Raw genomic sequence first — 19,928 nt, 5'->3', positions numbered from 1 at the left:
CATCTTATATTCACTCCGCAGCACTGGAGGATACACCGGTATGTCAGACTTACTGAGAGAAGAATGTCCAATACTGTCCTTTATGGATTGCCAAAGAATCATTTGCCTGTGTCAGCTCTCTGATATAAATCTGAGTCTCCTTGCTCACCTGCTAGAAATGTGATTCCATGGTATTTGCCAAGCACTGTGCTAGATTTCATATATTTTAAATGTTTGTAGAAATACCGATATTACAATTGCTCACCTGTTTTTCCAAAAATCACTTGGCATAGATTTCTTATCTTTTAAATATTAAGTTCAGTTCACTATTTCAGAGCATAACATTTCAGATTTGACTTAAGTAGGCATACTTCTGTTTCATACAGCAGGTATCTATTATTCCTGGCCAATCTGTTGAAAAGGAGTCTTTTGTCCAAAGGTTCATTTGAAAAGAGGTAATGATATATCCCTAATCTCTCTCTCATTTTAAACATCTTTCTCTTTTGTTTCACACATTTCTTTTTGCTTAGATTTCACTGTGAAGTTCTTTGACATCTTTACCACTTAGTACTTTGTCTAAATTAATCTCTAGTTCCTTTTCTTCTTGTTGGGATTTCACAGTAAACCATAAAATGTAAAAATACAACAATTCTTTCATTTGCTTAGAAGCCAAGACTACAGTCTTTGGGTCTTTGAATAGATTATTCATCTAAAGAAGGGATTTTAGGCAATGTAGATTTCTGGATGTTTGTTTAGGGTAGGAAGTGATCAATAGGAGATACCGAAAAAATAACCTTTTCTAAATACTCTTTCATCGAAGTGTTTAAATGTTAACTAAGATATAAGTGCTTGATTTATACTTAGAGGTATTTGATGTGAATACTCAACCAATTTCTACCCAGGATTGTTCATTCATAAAGCATTTATTATACACCTGGTCTATGCCCAGAAGTCTTCTGGAATGCAAATATGATCTAGTTGAGGAGATAAGAAGGTTCCTAGTCATTCAGTATATAGCACTCAGGTGAAGATAGGTGCTATGGGGATTTATTTATTTATTTAAAAAAAAAAAAAAAAAAGCTCTGGCCAGTTTTATTCAAGAAAAATTTTGTATGGTTTATTTTCCACCAGTCTGTTCTGGCATGCTTCTAATGGCAGCAGAATCACCTGGATCAGCGATAGCTGGTACGCATACACTGTAGTATTTCCCACATGCTGTGCCCAATTCAATATTATTGCCACTGTAGTAATGGTCATCAGTTTTGGTTAACATGGTGTAGTATTCTTTTTCAGATTTCCTAAAGGCTGGACAGTTGTTGACAAGGATGACCAGTTTTGCTTTGCTGTGTCCGATCATTTTCAGAGTCTGCTTGTATCCCAGCCTGTTCTTTCCATTTTTCGTAACATGTCAGAGCCTGAGTTGATCGACTCCAGCGACCTTTTAATCTTCTTTGTGGCCACCATCTTCCTGTCTTAGGTTCAGGAAGGCGCCAACTGAGAGCAGCTTCCAAGGTGGCTGGGAGCAGGAGAGAAAAGAGCTGCTATGGAGATTTAAGTCCTCCCTTAGCATTTGCTTTATCTTTCTAAACTTTTGATACTTTAAGACAGTAAAGGAACTGGACACCACTTTTCAATTAGTAAATATGCTATGACAGCACATATTTGTTTTAACTTAATCATAATATTTTCCAAAAATAAAAATATCCTGGAGGCTTTCAAGGAAAGAAAACCTCCCTGATGGAGTTGGCATATTACAGATTCTGCTTTAAAAAATTAAGTTGCTTTCTTTTACATTCTTACGCATTTTCAGAATACAGGCAGCTACTAACATGGATGCTAGAGTTTCTGTACTGCAGGCTCATAGCCAGAGTGAGATGCAAGGGGAAGAGTTGAGAGTTCTGGATCTTTATTCTCAGTCATGGTCAAATGGATGCATACCTGGCGGGATGTGGAGTAACCTCCTTTCTGTGGTACCTTTCGTGTGCTATCACTGAGGTATTTGATGCTGATGTTAATTCTCCTATTGATGGTAAATTTTAGGAAAGTTGTTTCATCTGTATTCTTCGTAATGTTTTTTTGTCATTAATCTAAAAACATTATGTTTCTCTATGCATTTAGGGATACTTGATACCACCCCATCTAGAGCCATGCCCCTAATATGGTTTCATAAATAACTGAGAGCCAAAGCTCATCATATATGTTAATTTAACCATCCAAATGTGAGCTAACATATAACTCCTATCTGTAATTAGATAAAAATTAAAAGTTCTATTAAATGCATGATAATGTCTTTAGTGATTTTTGAATAATAGTCTTGTCTTTTTTTTTTTTTTTTAAATAGTCTTGTCTTTATGAAGTAAACCTGAATTGGTAATATAGCCTCTACAATCACAGACTAGTTGGGAAGTTTGAAAGAAATGATCAGAAGCATAATATTGAGGAGTTCTATTCCTCTGAACTCTGTGGCATTGTTCTGAAGTTAAAAAAAAAAAAAATGCCAGACATTGCTCAGATTTTACAACCAGGAACTAGGCTTAGACAGTACTTCCTTACATAGGCACCTTTAATACTATTATTTTTAATAAAAGATTCTTTTCCTTTTTGAATCTAGTTCATATATTTTGGTTGTATAATGAAGGTACCATAATTCTTACATTATTTTAATATTCCTGTATCACTTTAGCCTTGAGTTGGCTTGAAGTCACAGAGACCCAAAGACAAAACTACAGATTGGCATGTTGCCCAAGGAGACCAGGTTTCTCTTCAGTTGTTGCTATGTAATGGACTCAGTTCTGGTAGTAAGTACCCATCAAAGTCCAAAATGATCACTACCATTCCTGTTCCAATAATCACATTGACATTCCAACTATCAGGAAGAAAAAAGATGGAAAAGAATCCTCTCTAAACATGCATCTTGTTTACCATTTATGTTCAGCAGTGTGCTGGAGACTAGCCAGGGGCATTAAGGACAGAAAAATAAGCAAACAAAAAAATATAGCATCTAGACTGGAAAGGGAGAAATAAAACTATTTCTATTTGCAGATGATATTAACTTTTATAGAAAACCCTAAGGAATCTGCAATAAACAAACCAAAACTATTAAATTAATGAACAAGTTCAGTAACATTTCAGGTTATGAAAGATTAATATATAGAAATCATTTGTGCTTCTCTACACTAGCAATGAACACTCCAAAAATGAATTTAAAAACAGTTCTATTTGTAATACCATCAAAAGGAATAAAATGCTTAGGAATAAATTTAACGAAAGAAGTGCAAGCCTTGCATACTGAAAACTACAAAACTTCATTGAAATAAAGATCTAAATAAATGCAAAGATATTCCATGGATCAGAAGAGTTAAGGTTATTAAGATGACAGTTCCCAAAATGATACATAGATTGGACATAGTCACTATCGAAATATCCTAGCTTGCTTTTTAGGGGGCAGAAATAAACAAGCTAATCTATAGAGCTCATATGGAAATGCAGGGGGCCCAGAAAAACCACAACAATCTTGAAGAACAAAGTTGGAAGACTCACATTCCTAATTTTAAAACTTATTACAAAGCTACAGTTAAGACATTGTGGTACTCGCATAAGGGTAGAAATCTCCATACATTTAAGATGAAATAAACACATTTGAAATAAACCCTTATACTTACTGTTACAAGGAGGCAAGACCATTCAACTGGTGCTCAGGCAACTGGAGATCCACATTCAAAGGGCTGGACCCTACTCACAGCATGCACAAAGAATAACTCAAAATGGGTCACAAACCTAAATGTAAGAACTAAAAACTATAAAATATAGACGTAAATCTTCATGATGCTAGGTTAAGCAACAATTTTTCACATATGACACCAAAAACAAATGACAAAAGAAAAAATAAATTTGACTTCAAAATTTAGATATTTTGTGGTTTAAAGGACACTATCAAGAAAGTGAAAGGACAGTCTCTGTAATGACAAAAAGTGTTTGCAAATCATCTGTCTGATAGGGAGCTTGTATCCAAAATATACAGACAACTCTTAGAACTTAACAATAAAGACAAATAACCAAATTTAAAATTGGGCAAAGGATCTGAATAAACATTTCTCCAAAAAGATATAGGAATAGCCAGTAAGCACGTGAAAAGAGGCTCAACATCACTCATCATTCAGTAAATACAAATCAAAACCACAGTGAGGCATACTTCACCCCCACCAAGATGACTATAATTAAAAACACGGATAATGACAAGTGTTGGAGAGGAATGTGGAAAAATTACCATGTGACTTAGCAGTTTCACCCCTAGGTATATTTCCAAGAGAAGTATGTCCACAACGTATGTACACACACACACAAAAACTTGTTCACACATGTCCATATCAGCAGCAGGCTATAATACCAAAACTGTAAATAGTCCAAATGTCCATCATCTGATGAATGGATGAATAAAACATGGTATATCCATATACTCAAATATCATTTGGCCAAAAAGGAATGAAGTGCTGATCCATGCTACAAGATAGATGAACCTTGAAAACATTATGCTAAGAAGCTGGACTCAAAAAGTCACATACTTTATAATTCCATTTATATAAAATGTCCAGAATGGCAAATGTATAGACACAGAGAATAAATTAGTGGTTGCCTCAGGCTGGGGTGAGAAGTAGGGTGAGGACTATTAATGGTTATGAGATTTCTTTTGGGATGATAGAAATGTTCTATAATTAGGTTGTAGTGTTTGCACAACTCTCTGAATATACTAACATTATTGAATTGTAAATTTTGATCAGTGAATTTTCTGGTATAGGAAAGACATTTTTAAAAAGTAAATCTTAGAAGTGGCACATATTGTTTCCACTATTTTCTGTTGGCCAAAACTTGGTTACACTATTGTACCTATATGGGAGTAGGGATATTGAAGGTGGAAACAGTGCTCTGTATTCTGGGCAGCCATGTGCCCAGCTGACAGAAGGGGACTATGAGTGAGATATTGGTGGACATCTAGTAATTTCTGCCACCTTCTTGTTAAAGGTGAATCATAACAAAAACTGCTACAAGTTGTTGTCATTAAGTTGATAGTCATTCTTTTTTTTTTTTTATTTTTTTTATTTTTTTTATTTTTTTTACATTTTTTTTTATTGGTGTTCAATTTACTAACATACAGAATAACACCCAGTGTGATAGTCATTCTTGATGAAGAGCTTCCTATTAACCTGAAATAATTTTTTTAAAAGATTTTATTTATTTATTCATGAAAGACACACAGAGAGAGGCAGAGACACAGGCAGAGGGAGAAGCAGGCTCCACACAGGAAGCCTGATGTGGGACTCGATCCTGAGACTCCAGGATCATGCCCTGAGCCGAAGGCATACGCTCAACCACTGAGCCACCCAGGCGTCCCAATAATCTGGTTTTTAAAAAAGGTTTAAATAGTAAGAGAGGGTTGAGAAAATAGAATTGCCCTTATTCTTTGTTGTAAAATAGAAGATAAAAAAAGAAGAAAAAAACCTTTTCATTTGATCTGATAGCTCAGTGTGTCAATTTGTAGGGACACAGTAGTGAAAAATGACTATGTCAAATAATCATGAGTGATGCTTTATTGATACCAGCTGGGTCTATGACCCTGGTCTGGTAAGAAGACAAGAAAAGTCCCTGGCACCCGAGAATGCCACAGTCTAATTGAAGAAAAATAATGTATATGCCTAAAATGTTAAATGACACAGGATAATTTATATTTCCTACAAAATGCAAAAAATCAGACAATAAAAGCTATGCAAGTTTGATAGTCTGAGAAAACCCTGTAAACCGAAGTATCTGAGGACAATAAGAGTAATGTAAGAGTAATGATACTTTTGGAGAGCTTACTAGGTGGCTGACACTTTGTAAGCACCTGATAAGTCTTATCTTGCTCCCTTCTCACAATAAGCGAAAGACCAGGGTCACCCGGTAGGTGATGTCTCTCCAGGGCTTGTGCACTAAACTGCCTGCCTCAGTTGTGCTCTGAACCCAGGCTGCCCAATAGGATGCCCGAGATTTCAGGACACTGAAGGTTTCTGGACCCCAGTCTCAGAGATTCGGATTTCAGCAATCTGGTGTGTGCTCTCACCCTCCCTGCCATTGGAGTTGTTTTTACAAGTCCCTAGAGGATTACAGTGACTCTTCAGCTCAGAGTTGGAACCACTGTTTTCCTTAGGGCTGCAGGTTCCTCTCCTTACACAGGAGAGATGATCAGCCCCTAAAAATAGAGCAGGACCCGAGACAGCAGATATGGTCTCATTTTAGAAGGGGTTAGAGCTAGATGGCAGCTAAGCTCAGGTAGTGGCGTTGTCTACTGTTCCTACCCCCATCCACCCGCCGAGGCTTTTCTCTGTTCCACAAGATACACTTTAGTGTCACAAAATGTTGTTGCTTAGAAATGGACTGTCCTGTTAAAGCGGATGAATGTTGAGATGCAGGTGCATGCATATCATTGGAGGATCATGCTAGTGTTCAATATTTGGAGTAGGGGGATGCTATTGGGGTGACTCTTAAGTTGCTAACAGTATTCATTGTGTCTGCCCAGAACTAGGACATTGATTTTTCCTTTTGCTTTCATGATGTCTGTGCCAGAAGCTTTATCTTCTTTACTCCTTACTACACTTTTTGAGAATCTCTCTTATCAGGTGGTTTTAGATGCCTTTATTTGATTGATACCTATGTCCAATCCTTCCTCTCCGGTCCTTCATTTTCTTCTAATACTTCAACCATTAGGCTAAAAGCAGTTTCTTCGCTTCTTCCTAGAGTTTTCTTTTCCACTGGCAAAATTTTGTTTTGTTTTTCAGTTTCCATTGATTTCAAAATTACTACCTGTGCTCTAGTGGTTTCCCATAACCACATCCTCCCTGATTACTTTATAATTTCTCTATCTTAATTAGTTGCTAATTAGTTAATTCTTTTAGGATTTTCCTCCTCTTCTATTACTTCCTTTTTAGAATACCTTAGTGCTTTTTCATTGCAGACAACATTGTAATTTCATGGTTTCATGATTGCTTTTTAACTGTCTTAGAGCAATTTACTATGACATCATTTCTTGCTCTCCTTTACCTCTCTACTGCCCATAGCTTTTCTTTATTTGCCATGTCATTTGGATTGTAGTTCTTTGGGACAGTATGGCAGTGCCATGTTCTCTTGTCACAGTAAATATTGTTTATTTGGAAGACAATAGAGTAACTAGAACCTTACACACTGATAATGTTTGAGGATGCTCACTAAGTAGCATTTAATTATACCCCTCAGCTTATGGGATAAAATGTAACTAAAAGAATGAGGAAAGGAATTTTTAGTCTAAGCTACTCTGGCAAATTCAAGCTTGCATTTATGAAGAATACTTAGAAGGAAAAGCCTCTGTAATATAACCTTTGTGATCACTATAATCAGAAGGCTTTGCTGGCATTGCAGATCATGCATATTGATGTTTTAGGTAACAGAGTCTAATACTGAAACAAAAAAAGAAAAACTATAACATCACTGGCATAGTATCACCTAGAAGTGTATTTCTCATATCCCAGCTCCGTACGTAGTGAGGGTGCAGGCAGGTGGTTTGTACCGCTGTGTATTGATTAAGGAACCCAGACTGTTGGCAGCCATGCTATCTTCAGGTTGTTCCAAGGTCTTCCTGGGAATCCATATTCAGCCTTTGCCCGAGAAAAGAGCAGAGAGGATGGGTTGTGGGCATCTTTCATGGATAAGGACAGGAAGTGGGAGGTGTTTCTGCTCATACCCGACTGTCTAAAACTCAGTGACATGGCACCACTTAACTGCAAGGGGAGTCAGAAGAAGAGGAACCTGTCTGGTTATCAGCCCCTGTCACTTAAGGTATTTTTTTTTTTTTTTTAATGGAGAGGGGAGAGGGAATTGCAAAAAGGTGATCAAAAGGTACACAAACTTCCAATTATAAGATAAATAAGTACTAGGGATGTAGTGTACAACATGAGGACTACGTTAAAACTTGTGTGATGGACAGGGAAGTTGTTAAGACAGTAGATCCTGGGACACTTGGGTGGCTCAGTGGTTAAGCATCCGCCTTCGGCTAGGGGTGTGATCCCAGGGTCCCAGGATCGAGTCCCACATCGGGCTCCCTGCATGGAGCCTGCTTCTCCCTCTGCCTATGTCTCTGCCTCTCTCTCTCTCTCTCTCTTTCTCTAACTCTCTCTCTCTCTCATGAATAAATAAATCAAATCTTAAAAAAAAAGATTTTTTTTCCTGAGGGTTCTCATCACAAGAAGAAATGTTTTTTCTTTTTATTGTTTCTACATGAGATGATGGATATTAACTAAAACCTAGTGTATAGTCATTTCACTATGTGTGTATGTCAGACCATCATACAGTGATTTATGTCGATTATTTTTCTGAAAATAGTTTTCTGAAAAAAAGTTTAAGTTGTAAGAGAAATGAAGTGGTTTGAGTTATGTAACTGACTCAATAGGGTTTCAATCTACATGTAGAGGGTTGTAAGATCAAGTCAACACATAATTAAAATGAAACAACTCTATTAACAATGAGGAGGTAAAATACAGTGTTGTCCACTTGACTGGCTTTCCTTTTAACATTAGTAAGATAAAACAACGCACAATTGTTAAATTAGATTTGTAGCAAGTAGTAACAGATACCATAAAACCTATTAATTTACTCATTGATAGATTTAGCTTCAACATAAAAAGCAGTTTATATCCGTAACAGATAAAAACAATGCCAGGTTTAGTAAATCTGATTCTCGTTACACATGTATTAACAGATCAGATTATTTCAATGAGGCCTCATTAATCAGTCAGCAAATACATGAATATCCACCACGGACACGGTTCTCCTGACATGCTGAGAAGAGACCAAGCTAAATGGGGATAAAGGCATACTTTAAAAAGAAAGATAATCAGCAATATGAGTTTGTATATTTGCTATGCAAATTGGAAAATCAGGTATTCTGGAATTTGGAAGGATTAAAATTGCACACGTTCTGTAGAGATAGAACCCAAATTGTTGACCAAGTCTGTTACTCTGGTGTGAAATGCCAACAGGTAAGAACAAAGAGACACAGAAGTGGAAAATCAAAAACACTGTAATTTATTAATTGCCAAAATCATAGCACAACTTAGGGAATTTTGTAAAATCATATATTTGTTCTTTGTTACATGAAGGTAGCAGAAAAACAAACCAACGTGGGTGTGTGTCTGTGTTCTCTGGATTCAGCCCAACCTTAATAGAAGACTCATCAGCAGTGAGTTAACAGGTTTAATTGCAAAACATTATAGATGTCATCCAAGTACATCATACTTCATATTTAAAAATAAAAACAAATTTAATAGAGATTTGGATTCTACTATGACAGACATACAAGTTTCTGAACATACCCTAAGTAATCCATATATAAAGACAGTATAATTATGCACTAATTCAGTATATTCAAATGTAATGAATTCTATTACAATTTAAGCAAAGCTAAAAATAATTACAGGCAGCATAAAAATAAAAGATTCAATGGGGGAAAATAAATAAATATAAACATTTTTATATTTGGATATTAAAAAAGCAAAACAAAACTATGAGGCATTGAGTCTGGGCTACGTCATTGCATTGCTGTGGATGTTAGTAAGACAAGTAGTTTAGAGAGGATCTTATCTAACAGCATTTATGGTCCTGAATTATCTTTGTTCCTTAAACTTTATAACCATGATCCTCAAAATTGACGAATGTATAGACCAATTTCAAAAGGAAAAAAAATGCCTGTAATTCCCACATTATTAAATTATTTTTAGTGTCATTTAACTATACATAAATATTAAAATATCGGTCCAGGTTCCTCCTGCTCTGTGCTCCTAAAGAAATTTATAAATTTAGCATGGAATATTAGCAAAAGTACAAAATAGCTACAGTTCAAATGAAAAATATTCATATCAGGAAGACATTCATGAAGGTGACATTTGAGCTAGTCTTTCAAGAATGGATATGTCAATAGTGAATAAATAAGGATTGGGAGATAAGACTCAGGCAAAGGAAAGAAAGTGAGAGACCCAGAAGAGTGTGCCACAGAAAACAGGTCTTTTGGGCTCTAGTGTATGGTGTTGGAGGGTATTGGTTTTATATTCTGTGGATAGATCTTGAGGGCCTTGAATATTGACCCAAAGACTTACTTATTCTGTATGAATGAGAACCACTGAAAGCAGATGTGAGTAGAAGAATAAGATGAGCTATGCTGTGTTCTTGGAAGTTTTATCTGCAGCAGTATTTAAATAAATTGACAGAGTGAAGAACAAGAGATTGAAAACCCAGCCAAGAGGTTAGCTCCATGAGAGCAGATACTTGGTTCAATACTATATCACCAGGTTCTAGATCATAGCTGGTCCTCCGTGTTTGTTAGATGAATGTGGAATGCCTGAATGAATAGTATGGGGACATCCAGGTAGAAAAGTGTAGAAGATAAAGTCTGGATGAGGAGCTCAGAGTACAAGTTGGTAGCTGAGAGCATGGATATGCGAGTTGTCCATAACTAATTGAATCCCTAAGGGGTGTGTAAGATGATAAAGGAGAGAGAAACGGTGAACAGGTTAAAGGTGGAAACTTGAGCAACTCCTGGTGTTACAGCTAATTGTAAAAGGGGGAAAAATCTGTGAAGGTAACAAGGAGAGATCAGAAAGGTATATCAAGAGATGATAGTGACCCAGCAGCCAAAGGAGCAGAATTTGTGCATGTCTGCCTAATAAATTTTTATTTTAAATTTTGAATTTGATTTTTTTTAAGCAGACTTACTTTGAAGAATTCATGGACTCTAGTTTTCCTAGTGTTAAAAATGATTTTAACGAGTGTATAAGACTTAATGTTGAGGGGGTCAGGGTCAAACCAGGCAAGTAAACTATATCCCAGAAGCATGCTGGATCTGGGGAAATTTCAGGATGATATTAACATATTTTGGAATTTAACACACGTTTCTTTTAGGCTTCTTGTTACTACATCTTTGAGCTAAATATGCAAGTTTTAGCATTTTATATATATGTGTGTAGTTATATATGTGTAGTAGTTAAGCAACGGGATAATTATATCACAAAAATGTTTACTTTAGGAATTCATTTAATGTAGTGTCTCTATTAGTGGCCTACCCTAGGACATTTTAAGTGATTATATTAAGTTTTATTTCTAGACAATTTTTGTGAAACTTCTTTTGCCTCAAGTAGGCACATGGTTCATTTGTTTAAAAAAATAAAAAAGACATAAGCTCAAAAACAATCACTGGTTTCTTACTATTTCATAGCTTCGAAAATCATTCTGGATCCTCTTGACAGAGTGTTTACTACATCAGCTAGCAGTAGGATTTAACATTAAATTTTCATTTTGATTAACTTGACTGCAATTGTTTCTTGGCTGTCTCTGTAGAGCTCACTGCGGAATAAAATTAAAACAGTTTATGATATAGCAATTTAGTTGCAGAAAATGACATTTTTCTTTTTCCCTGAATGGTGGTGTGTTTTCCCTAGAAGGTTTCTACTTACACCCCATGGGTCTGATTTCTCCCTTCTCTGATCCAGCTTTTATAATAATATTGCCAGGTTAATTTTCCTAAAGCAGAGCTTTGGCCATTCTCTCATGCCAAACCCTTTTCTCCTTCCCCATTGCCTCCCTCCTTTCAGAGCCCAGCTCATCCATGAATTTAGGAACAGCCCAAAAGCTATATATTCCTCCTGAGGTTTTCTTGATCTTCTCTGCTAAAGTTCCCGTCTCCACTCCAGATTCCTTATTCCTCTTGCATAGCACTCATCATGCCCTACCTTACATAAGATTACATGTGAACATCTCTCACCAAGAGGATGCCAGCTTCTTGAATGCAGGGACCAAGCTCTCTTTTCATTTTTGCCCACTCCTCAATGTACATGTTAAGTATGTGCAGTTCTTTGTATGCTAGTTCTCCATCAATAAAGCTGTTTTTAGAAAAAGCTAAACAAGTAAGTAGATAAATGTTTGTGAGATAAATGAATGAAAAATATCTTAAAAGGACAATCTTGCAGACTACTCTTCTTTCTCATGTACACTACTCCTGATTCTCTTAACCCTTTACTTTTTTCTTTTTCCCATAGCACCTTTCATTTTCTAATGAATTCATAATTTATTCATTTTTGTTTCTGATACTGTTTCCTCCTTCCTTTAGTGAGACTTATTGCTGAGGGTCATTTTCTCCTTGTTACTTGGATTATTGTTGGCAGTTTACAAGGCAGAAGTCAGTGTGGTATTGAAAGAACAGGAAGAGACGTAGAGGGACCCCAAAGTCAGTTTCTGCTCTGCAGCATTAGACAAGTTTTGTAACTGCCTAAAGATCACTTCCTCATCTCTAAGAGGGTAATAAGACCTATATTACAATGTTTATATGAGGATGGAATTCTAGGGAGAAAAAACTTAGAGTTAATAAATTTATAGCTGATGTTTCCTGATACCTCTTAACATCATATGACATTTCTCATCACTGTCACTATATATCTTCACAACTACCCTGTGGAGCAGGTACTGTTGTTATTCCATCTCACAGATGAAAAGAAGGGGTTTCTGCCCGAGATCATACAGTGGTGGGAGGCAGAGCTTTGACTAGACTAGATCTGTTGACTTCAAGGGCCGTGCATGTAACTCCTGCCTGCTGTTTATGTGCCCTTCCCACCCTCCTGCCTCCTGGTCAGGAGCCTCAGGGTAGGCTATATGATTTCTCCTTTGGAGGAGCCTTTCCAGATCTTTCTTTCTTGCTCCTGCATGCTTGAGGGAGATGCGGAGCGCTCATAAGTACCAGAAGCTTCCTTGGGAGGATTTTGTGAACCTGGTCTCCCAAAGTGTGAAGGGTGGGGAGTCTGGTTTGGCAAGCCCCCCCTGGTTAATTGGACCTCTCATTTCTGCTAGGGTACCTCTACTTCCAGATCTCCCATCCCACCTTCATCTTCACTCCCCAGTTGTATCGTCTGCAACAAAAATAAAATATTCTTGCATTTAATACTGTTTTGAAGATTATGGGCATACTGGATTGGAAACAGATTTGATGGCTTATGGATTGTGTTAACCAAATTGATCATTACAGCCTCCTCTGCTTTTTTGTATTGCAAAAGTACTGAATTTTTTTTAAGTGAACTATAAATTCCCTTTTAAAACACACTGTTACACACTGACTCTTTTGGTTATTGCAATATAATAAACATCAGAAATAAGAAAGGCTAATTATATTCTGTATAAAGAAATTAGCCTATTCAGGTATTATTTGAGCATTTAAAATGACTAAACCAGGACTAATGAGATGGATCGTTTCAGCATCTAAAAAATATATTTTTGTAAGTTTCAGGGGATGAATTTCTCTTTTGAATAATATATTTGTCATTGGTTCAGATGCTAAAAATGTATCTCAGAAAATAGCAAAATAAAAAAATAATTTCCTCTGCATGCTATAAAGTTTCATTATTTTTAATTGATTGGGAAGCTTGATAGGGGGCCAGAAAAAACTGGCAAAATATACAAAATTTAAAAGGAAATACTGGCATTTAATTTCAAGTACTGTTTCAACAGAGAGGTTTATTATATATTTTTGGTAGTTGCATTTTAGTGATTAAAAGCGTAAGCCTTAGAATCTGTCTGACTTAGGCCTGAATCCTCACTTTCCAGCTTATTAAATCTGTGGGCTCAGACATATCACTTAACATTCTTGACCTTGGTTTTTCCCACCTGTAAGAAGCAACAATAAGTGCCTCATATTATTGCGTCACATGAAGTAACAGACGCAAAGCCTCTGATTAGTGCCTAACATACTGTTGGCACTTAATAAATGTTTTGTTATCCTGGAGTATATTCATTTGGATTAAAAGAGGTTTTGAAAATATCTTTGCGGATAAGTGGGAAACACTTTTATGGAATCCTGTGTGCAACTGTCAACTTGTAGAATGCCTTTCTAGTGCTAATTCAGAAGCAAGCTTGTGTCCTCTTGGGATGAACTATCAGTTTCTGCATTAGGGACATTTTAACTAACGAAATTTTTATTGCAGAATATGGAGCAAGCAGATGCTGATTCTAAGTTTCTTATGCAAAATTATCTTTTCTAGGAGAATGCATAGAAGGGCTGCGGGAAAACGAGTACCTTCTGATTCACTCGTGCCGTCAGTGGACCACCATCACTGCCCACAGCCTGGAGGAGGGGCACTATGTCATTGGACCAAAGATAGAGATTCCAGTACATTATGCAGGTAAAACTCCCCTCAAGGGGCAAGAGAGGCAGAGGAGCAAAAATGCAAATCTTTTTCTCCATGGTGAGAAAATAGGACTTGTCTATAAACCAGAGTACGATGACTTAGAAAAAGAACCACTTTTTTTGTAGTTATTTTATCTATCAGTGAAAGTTTTGTTTTGTCATAGGTATTTTTAATTAATGCATGTAGTTACATGTAGATTCTTACCAGATATTAATAAAATGAATATTTAACAAATACAAAGAAAGTCTCTGTAGTCTTGGGACGGCAGTTGATATCTGAGCTACAGTCTCCAAATAATCCTGGACATAACTCGGATTTTGCTTTTGTGAATGGTTTTACAAGGTGCCATTTCACATATGAGCGCTGTGGTCTGGCTTTAAAAATATTGTATTGGAAGCTCAGATTCCTGGCCGTGTCCCCCTTTGCCACAATGCATTTGGAATACAGGCAGCTGAGGTGCTCTCACTGCTTTAGTTAAATCAGGGTGAGAGCAGCCGTTTTGCCTCAACTTTGAATGCCATTCAGTGAAACTGACTTTTACTGAGTATGTTCTGGGTGCCTGCACTGTCTGGGAGTTCAGGATATTTCTAGTGGTTTGAATACATTTTCAATTGTGCTGTCTTACAAATGCAATTAAAAAAAAAAAAAACCCAACCATGTTATCCTATACTTATATCATTATGTAAAGGATCTTGATTTTTTTTCTCCATAATTGGTCAGTTTTTCTAATTCTGTAGGAGAATGCTTTAACCAATTACTTATAAGTTTTACAGCCCTCAACTGCCATTATGTTTCTCAGTGAAACCTTTATAACACCTAGAGAGTTGCCTATCAGGAAAAGGGACCTTGCTGTGGTCCCACTGGCTAGAATGGCAGCAAATGGTAAGGTTCAATATTTTTTGAATAAATGAATAGTTTAGCCCGCTTTTTGATTTGTAGGACAGCCTTCAATTGCCAGTATGTCCTCAAGATCACTCAGCTTCTCAAAAATTCTTACTTAAAAAAAATTGTAAGAAAGAATTTCTCTAGCCTGAAACTTTGTCCCCTAGGATTACATTTGCTGACCATAGGAGTAGCCTTCATGGAAAAATGAGGAATGAAAGCTGCTGAATGTGAGGTTGGGAGTCAGGCCAAAGGGACAGAGACCTTCTGGCCTGTCCAGTCTCTCCTGCCAAGGGTCCCATGACAGGTGAGATCCGTGCTATTTTTATGAGGCCCAAACTCCCAGTCCCTGTTTCTTGTGGAAAACTGATGAGAAAAGTATAAAACTGTGCTTCATCACACAGGCAGTTTTACCTATTGTGCCGTATTCTTGTAGCACATTGAATTTTTTAATCAATGCAGTCTTCCCAGCAAAATGGTTTCATTTGGTCCTTTACTTAAATCTCCTTGGAGTCTCCACACTGCCACCAGACTCCTTGGCTTGTTTCTTAAAGTTCTAGTCTGCTTCTCCAAACTTACCTTTTCCACTCTGAAGAGTGAACCTTCCATCTAGCTAGATTGGTCGCCTTGCTGTTCTAGATTGGTCGCCTCGCTGTTTCCTGGACATACTGGATACTTTTCCATTTACGCCATTCCCCAGCTAGAGTGGCCTTCCTCAGCCTTGCTGTTATCAGGGCCTATCCTTGCATCCCTGCTGTCCCTGTGTGGTCTCTGTACGTATTTATTGTGTCTCACATTCCTTTGGTACAGGCCCCAGTCTTTGTTCAGTTACCTTTTCCTGGAGATACACATCCACTCACCAGTTGGGACTGTACATTCCTCAGCAAGTGAGACCAATTCGTTTTTAACTTTTTAAAAAATTTTAATTGCAACATAGCTAATATACAGTGTTATGTTAGTTCCAAGTGTACAATATAGTTATTCAGCAATTCCATACATTACTCAGTGCTCATCATGGTAAGTGTCCTCTTAATCCTCTTCACCTACTTCACCCCACCCCCCTCCCCGCCTCCCTTCTGATAACCATCTGTGTTCTCTGTAGTTAAAAATCTGTTTGTTCTCTATAGTTAAGGCAGTGAGACCAATTCTAAAAAACCCTTGTGAATCCTTTAGATCTGTAGACAAAAGATATAATTCTTTATTGCCATAGATTCTTGATCTAGGAATCTCAATCTTAGCTACACACTAGAATCTCCTAGAGAGCTTTAAAAATAACTAGTCCCCAGATCCCATCTCCAGAGATTCTGCTCTAATTGGTCTTGAGTGTCAGCTTAAGGATGGGCTAATAAGGATGTTAAATTATGTAGTTAAATTATGCAGCCAGGGGTGGGACCCACTTTCCTGGGATGGGCATACACATTGTCAGAAGAAAAGATTTCCCCAGGTATTTGTACATATTTTATTATTTTGAACATTTCTTACTAACAGCCATTCAACTTCCACTAGGAAGAAAGAAGTGGGATGTTCAACGGCTTACTCTTTGTAAGGAAGATGATGGTACACTTAACTGGGAAATAGGGCACCAGAGGGGAGATGAGTGAGGGGATGGGTTAAGCAGGTGAGGGGGATTAAGGAGTGCACTTGTCATGATGAGCACTGGGTGTTGTATGGAAGTGGTGAATCACTGTATTGTACACCTGAAACTAATATAACATTGTATGTTAACTACTCTGGAATTAAAATTTTTAAAAATTTTTAAAAGATGATACTTATTTTAAATGACAAGTTGAGGTCTCAAGACTAAAAAGAAAACATGAACTTTTAGATTAGACCAACCACTTCATGAAAGGAAAGAAAATATCTTAAAGGGGAAAAAAAACCCTTGAAATAGAGGACTGTCTTATTTTCACGCTGCTGTAACAAATACCGTGGATGGAGGAGGTGATAAACAGTTCATTTCTCAGAGTTCTGGAGGCAGGAACAATCCGGTGTCTGGTGATGATGGCTGCCAGGTTTCCAGGTGGTGGTCGTCTCGTTGTGTGCTCACTTGGTGGAGTGAGAATTCCACTGTCTCTCTCTCTCTTCTAAGGGCACAAATCCCATTTGTGAAGAGTAGGACATTTCAGAGTAGGAATAATCCTTCTCTAAATCTCCCCACCTCCATCCTTGTGTAGTTCTTGATTTCTATCTGATTGGGTTTTTACCATGAAAGTGACAGAACGACCCATTTCTAACCAAACCCCACTATTGCTGCTTCTATTTGTTGTCTTTCTACTGGAAGCAGAGCTTTTCTTATTTATTTATTTATTTATTTATTTATTTATTTATTTATTTATTTACCTGTTACTGAATTACGGATTCCTATTTCATTCAGTGGGTCATAATATATTCCTGTCCCTTATATATTTTGATGTTTTCATTGCCCCACATTTAGCCATTTGGGTCCAGCTGGCCCATGTATCTCTGTGACATACCCCCTTCATTTTCCAAGCACGTTGTCCTTCTTTTCTGGCCAAGGTAGCAACCATTCTCTCTGTCAGTTTACTCTTGCAGCTGGGGGGCCCTGCACTGTCTTGCTACAGGCAACGCTCCTCACTTTGTGTAAATAGTGTCCCTTAGAGTTGGGCAGTGCACAGCCTGGGCAGCCAGATGCAGCTCTGTTCACACACATTCTGGCATATAATAAAACTCTGCATTTTTAGGAACTCATAATTCAGAGTGCCCTTCATCAGAAATTTTCATAAAATTTCATGAAATTCCTCATATGAAAAGAAATAATGGCATAAAATTTTGAGAAAAGAAAAATATGCTTTGAACTTATCAGAGCTGTGTTCTGACACAATGGTAGTAAGAGTTGCCTCAATTCTGAATTCTAAAATTACTAGATGTGCTTTGGAAAAAAAATAAAAATCTCCCTCATTCTGGCAAAATCACTTTTTCATTTTGGATAAGAAAGAGTTTTCTTGGTGTAACAAACAATTGATTCTAAGGGAGAGAATGTGTTCAGTCAGCATCACATATTTTGCTAACAGCAGAGAAACCACTCAAAAAAAAAATTGGCATAGTGTTTAGAAAAGTGATTGCTGCTTTCATACAAATTTTATTCAAAGGACATCACAAATAAATTGTATCTAAACTTTCTGACTTCTCACTGTGTCCAAAAGGGCAAAGATTTCCTAAGGAACATACAATGCAGAACTCAGAATTTTTTTGCATTCTGCATACTCAGACCATGTAAATTACTGCTTAGCACTTCAAAAACAAAAACAAAAACTTCTCATTCACCCTGCATGTGTTTCCTCCTTCCCCACTCCTTATCTCTCCTAACATAGTAAACCAAAAAACAAGTTTATTTAAAAAGTGTTTTTAGTCAAATAAATAAATAAATATAATTTTTAAAATAAATTTTTAAAAATTATTTTTTTAAAGATTTTATTTATTCATGAGAGACACAGAGAGAGAGAGAGAGAGAGAGAGAGAGGCAGAGACACAGGCAGAGGGAGAAGCAGGCTCCACGTAGGGATCCCAACGGGGACACCATCCTGGGTCTCCAGGATCATTCCCTGGGCCAAAGGCAGGTGCTAAACCACTGAGCCACCCAGGGATCCCTAAATTTTTTTTTTTAAAGCCGAGTGCAACTTCATTATAGCCAAGATTTTGTAAAGATGATTTTCACTTTACAAATCACGTTTCTCTTCTTCAGATTCCTTTGTCTCTGCAGCTTGACTGGTCTGTCAGGCAGACACTAGGTGGTTACTGCTGAAACTGTACCTTAGGATTCCTTATTTATGCTGACCTCTCCTAGAACATTAAACTAAATTTAGTACTCACAATCTGACTTTTTTTTTTTGCCTTTAAAACTATTGTACATGTTAGGTTCCACAAAAACCTGGATATGCCATTGCCTCTGGAATTTCATTTACCTCCCAAAGCTCTGCATTTCCAATCTATGCAAAGGAGATTTACTTAGGAAATGTCATGAAGATTCCTTGTGACCTAACTTGTGTCAGTGATTCAACACCTTGCCTGGCACATAATGAGCACTAATCAGTGGTACCTCCTCGTTACCACTTCTCTCATGAAAGCCAGCCCCAAATAGTAGTCTGTAAAGACAAAACTTGGAGAAACCAAATGGATCAGAATGTGATGTATGTCTTAGGTCCACACCCATTTGAGAAGTAGGAGAATTCTGGGTTTATGAAAATTTAAATCATTTGATGGAACGCTCCCCTGTCATCATGGGTGAACAGATTGGTTCTTGAACGTAAGCATCAGAGAGAAACTGCTGCCACGTTTGGCTTCTATTTTTAAATTCTCATCCTCCTGCAAATCCGGTGAATCTATAACAAGCAAAACTGATCTTAATACTTCCCTACTAGCTACAATATGTACAGAAATAAGAGCACAAGGTTAGTGGAAGATTTGCTTATGAAGTCTACAGGGCTCTTGTTCAGCAAACACTGGATTTCTGTCAGCAGCGCCTGGTTTTAAAAATGTGGGTGTGCATTCTCTCTCTCAGGCAAAATTCTCGTAATGTGGTATCTACTTAACCTTGAAGTATAATTACTGAACAAAAGGAAATGTCGAAACAAGCTAATTTTGTTCTCTTGGGTTGCAAGTTTAATTAGCATGAATCATCTGTTTACAAAAGTAAGCACTAGCATTGAACAACACTTTGTGTACTTTCCATGTTATGTGAGATAAAGTTTATGTGTTAAAATGGCAGTGACCAAACTTTCTTTCAAAAAGCCCTATGGACTAACAGAATATGCCAAGGAACATAAGCCAGCCAATTTTGCCAGTGATAAATGTGAGATACTTAAGAAATAACCATTTTTTGTA

The 19,928-nt window shown here is 37.1% G+C and overlaps 1 protein-coding gene and 1 pseudogene across 3 annotated transcripts in view; one reads left to right on the top strand and one right to left on the bottom strand.

Moving 5' to 3' along the window:
- The window catches only part of GAREM1 (GRB2 associated regulator of MAPK1 subtype 1), a 201,665-nt gene that overhangs the window by 59,261 nt on the left and 122,476 nt on the right, over positions 1-19,928 (top strand). For 2 of the 3 annotated variants that reach the window (XM_077900376.1, XM_077900377.1), the window contains exon 2: positions 14,058-14,198. In XM_077900376.1, the coding sequence (XP_077756502.1) occupies positions 14,058-14,198 (141 nt within the window). Of the gene's footprint in view, positions 1-14,057; positions 14,199-15,253; positions 15,394-19,928 lie in introns of those variants that run through there. The other variant, XM_077900378.1, reaches the window with a different exon arrangement.
- On the bottom strand, positions 1,097-1,443 carry LOC144315146 (large ribosomal subunit protein eL30 pseudogene; annotated as a pseudogene).

The sequence above is a fragment of the Canis aureus genome, chromosome 6 (genome assembly GCF_053574225.1).
Source record: "Canis aureus isolate CA01 chromosome 6, VMU_Caureus_v.1.0, whole genome shotgun sequence".
Lineage (NCBI taxonomy): Eukaryota > Metazoa > Chordata > Mammalia > Carnivora > Canidae > Canis > Canis aureus.
This window is presented reverse-complemented; position numbering and strand designations above follow the sequence as displayed.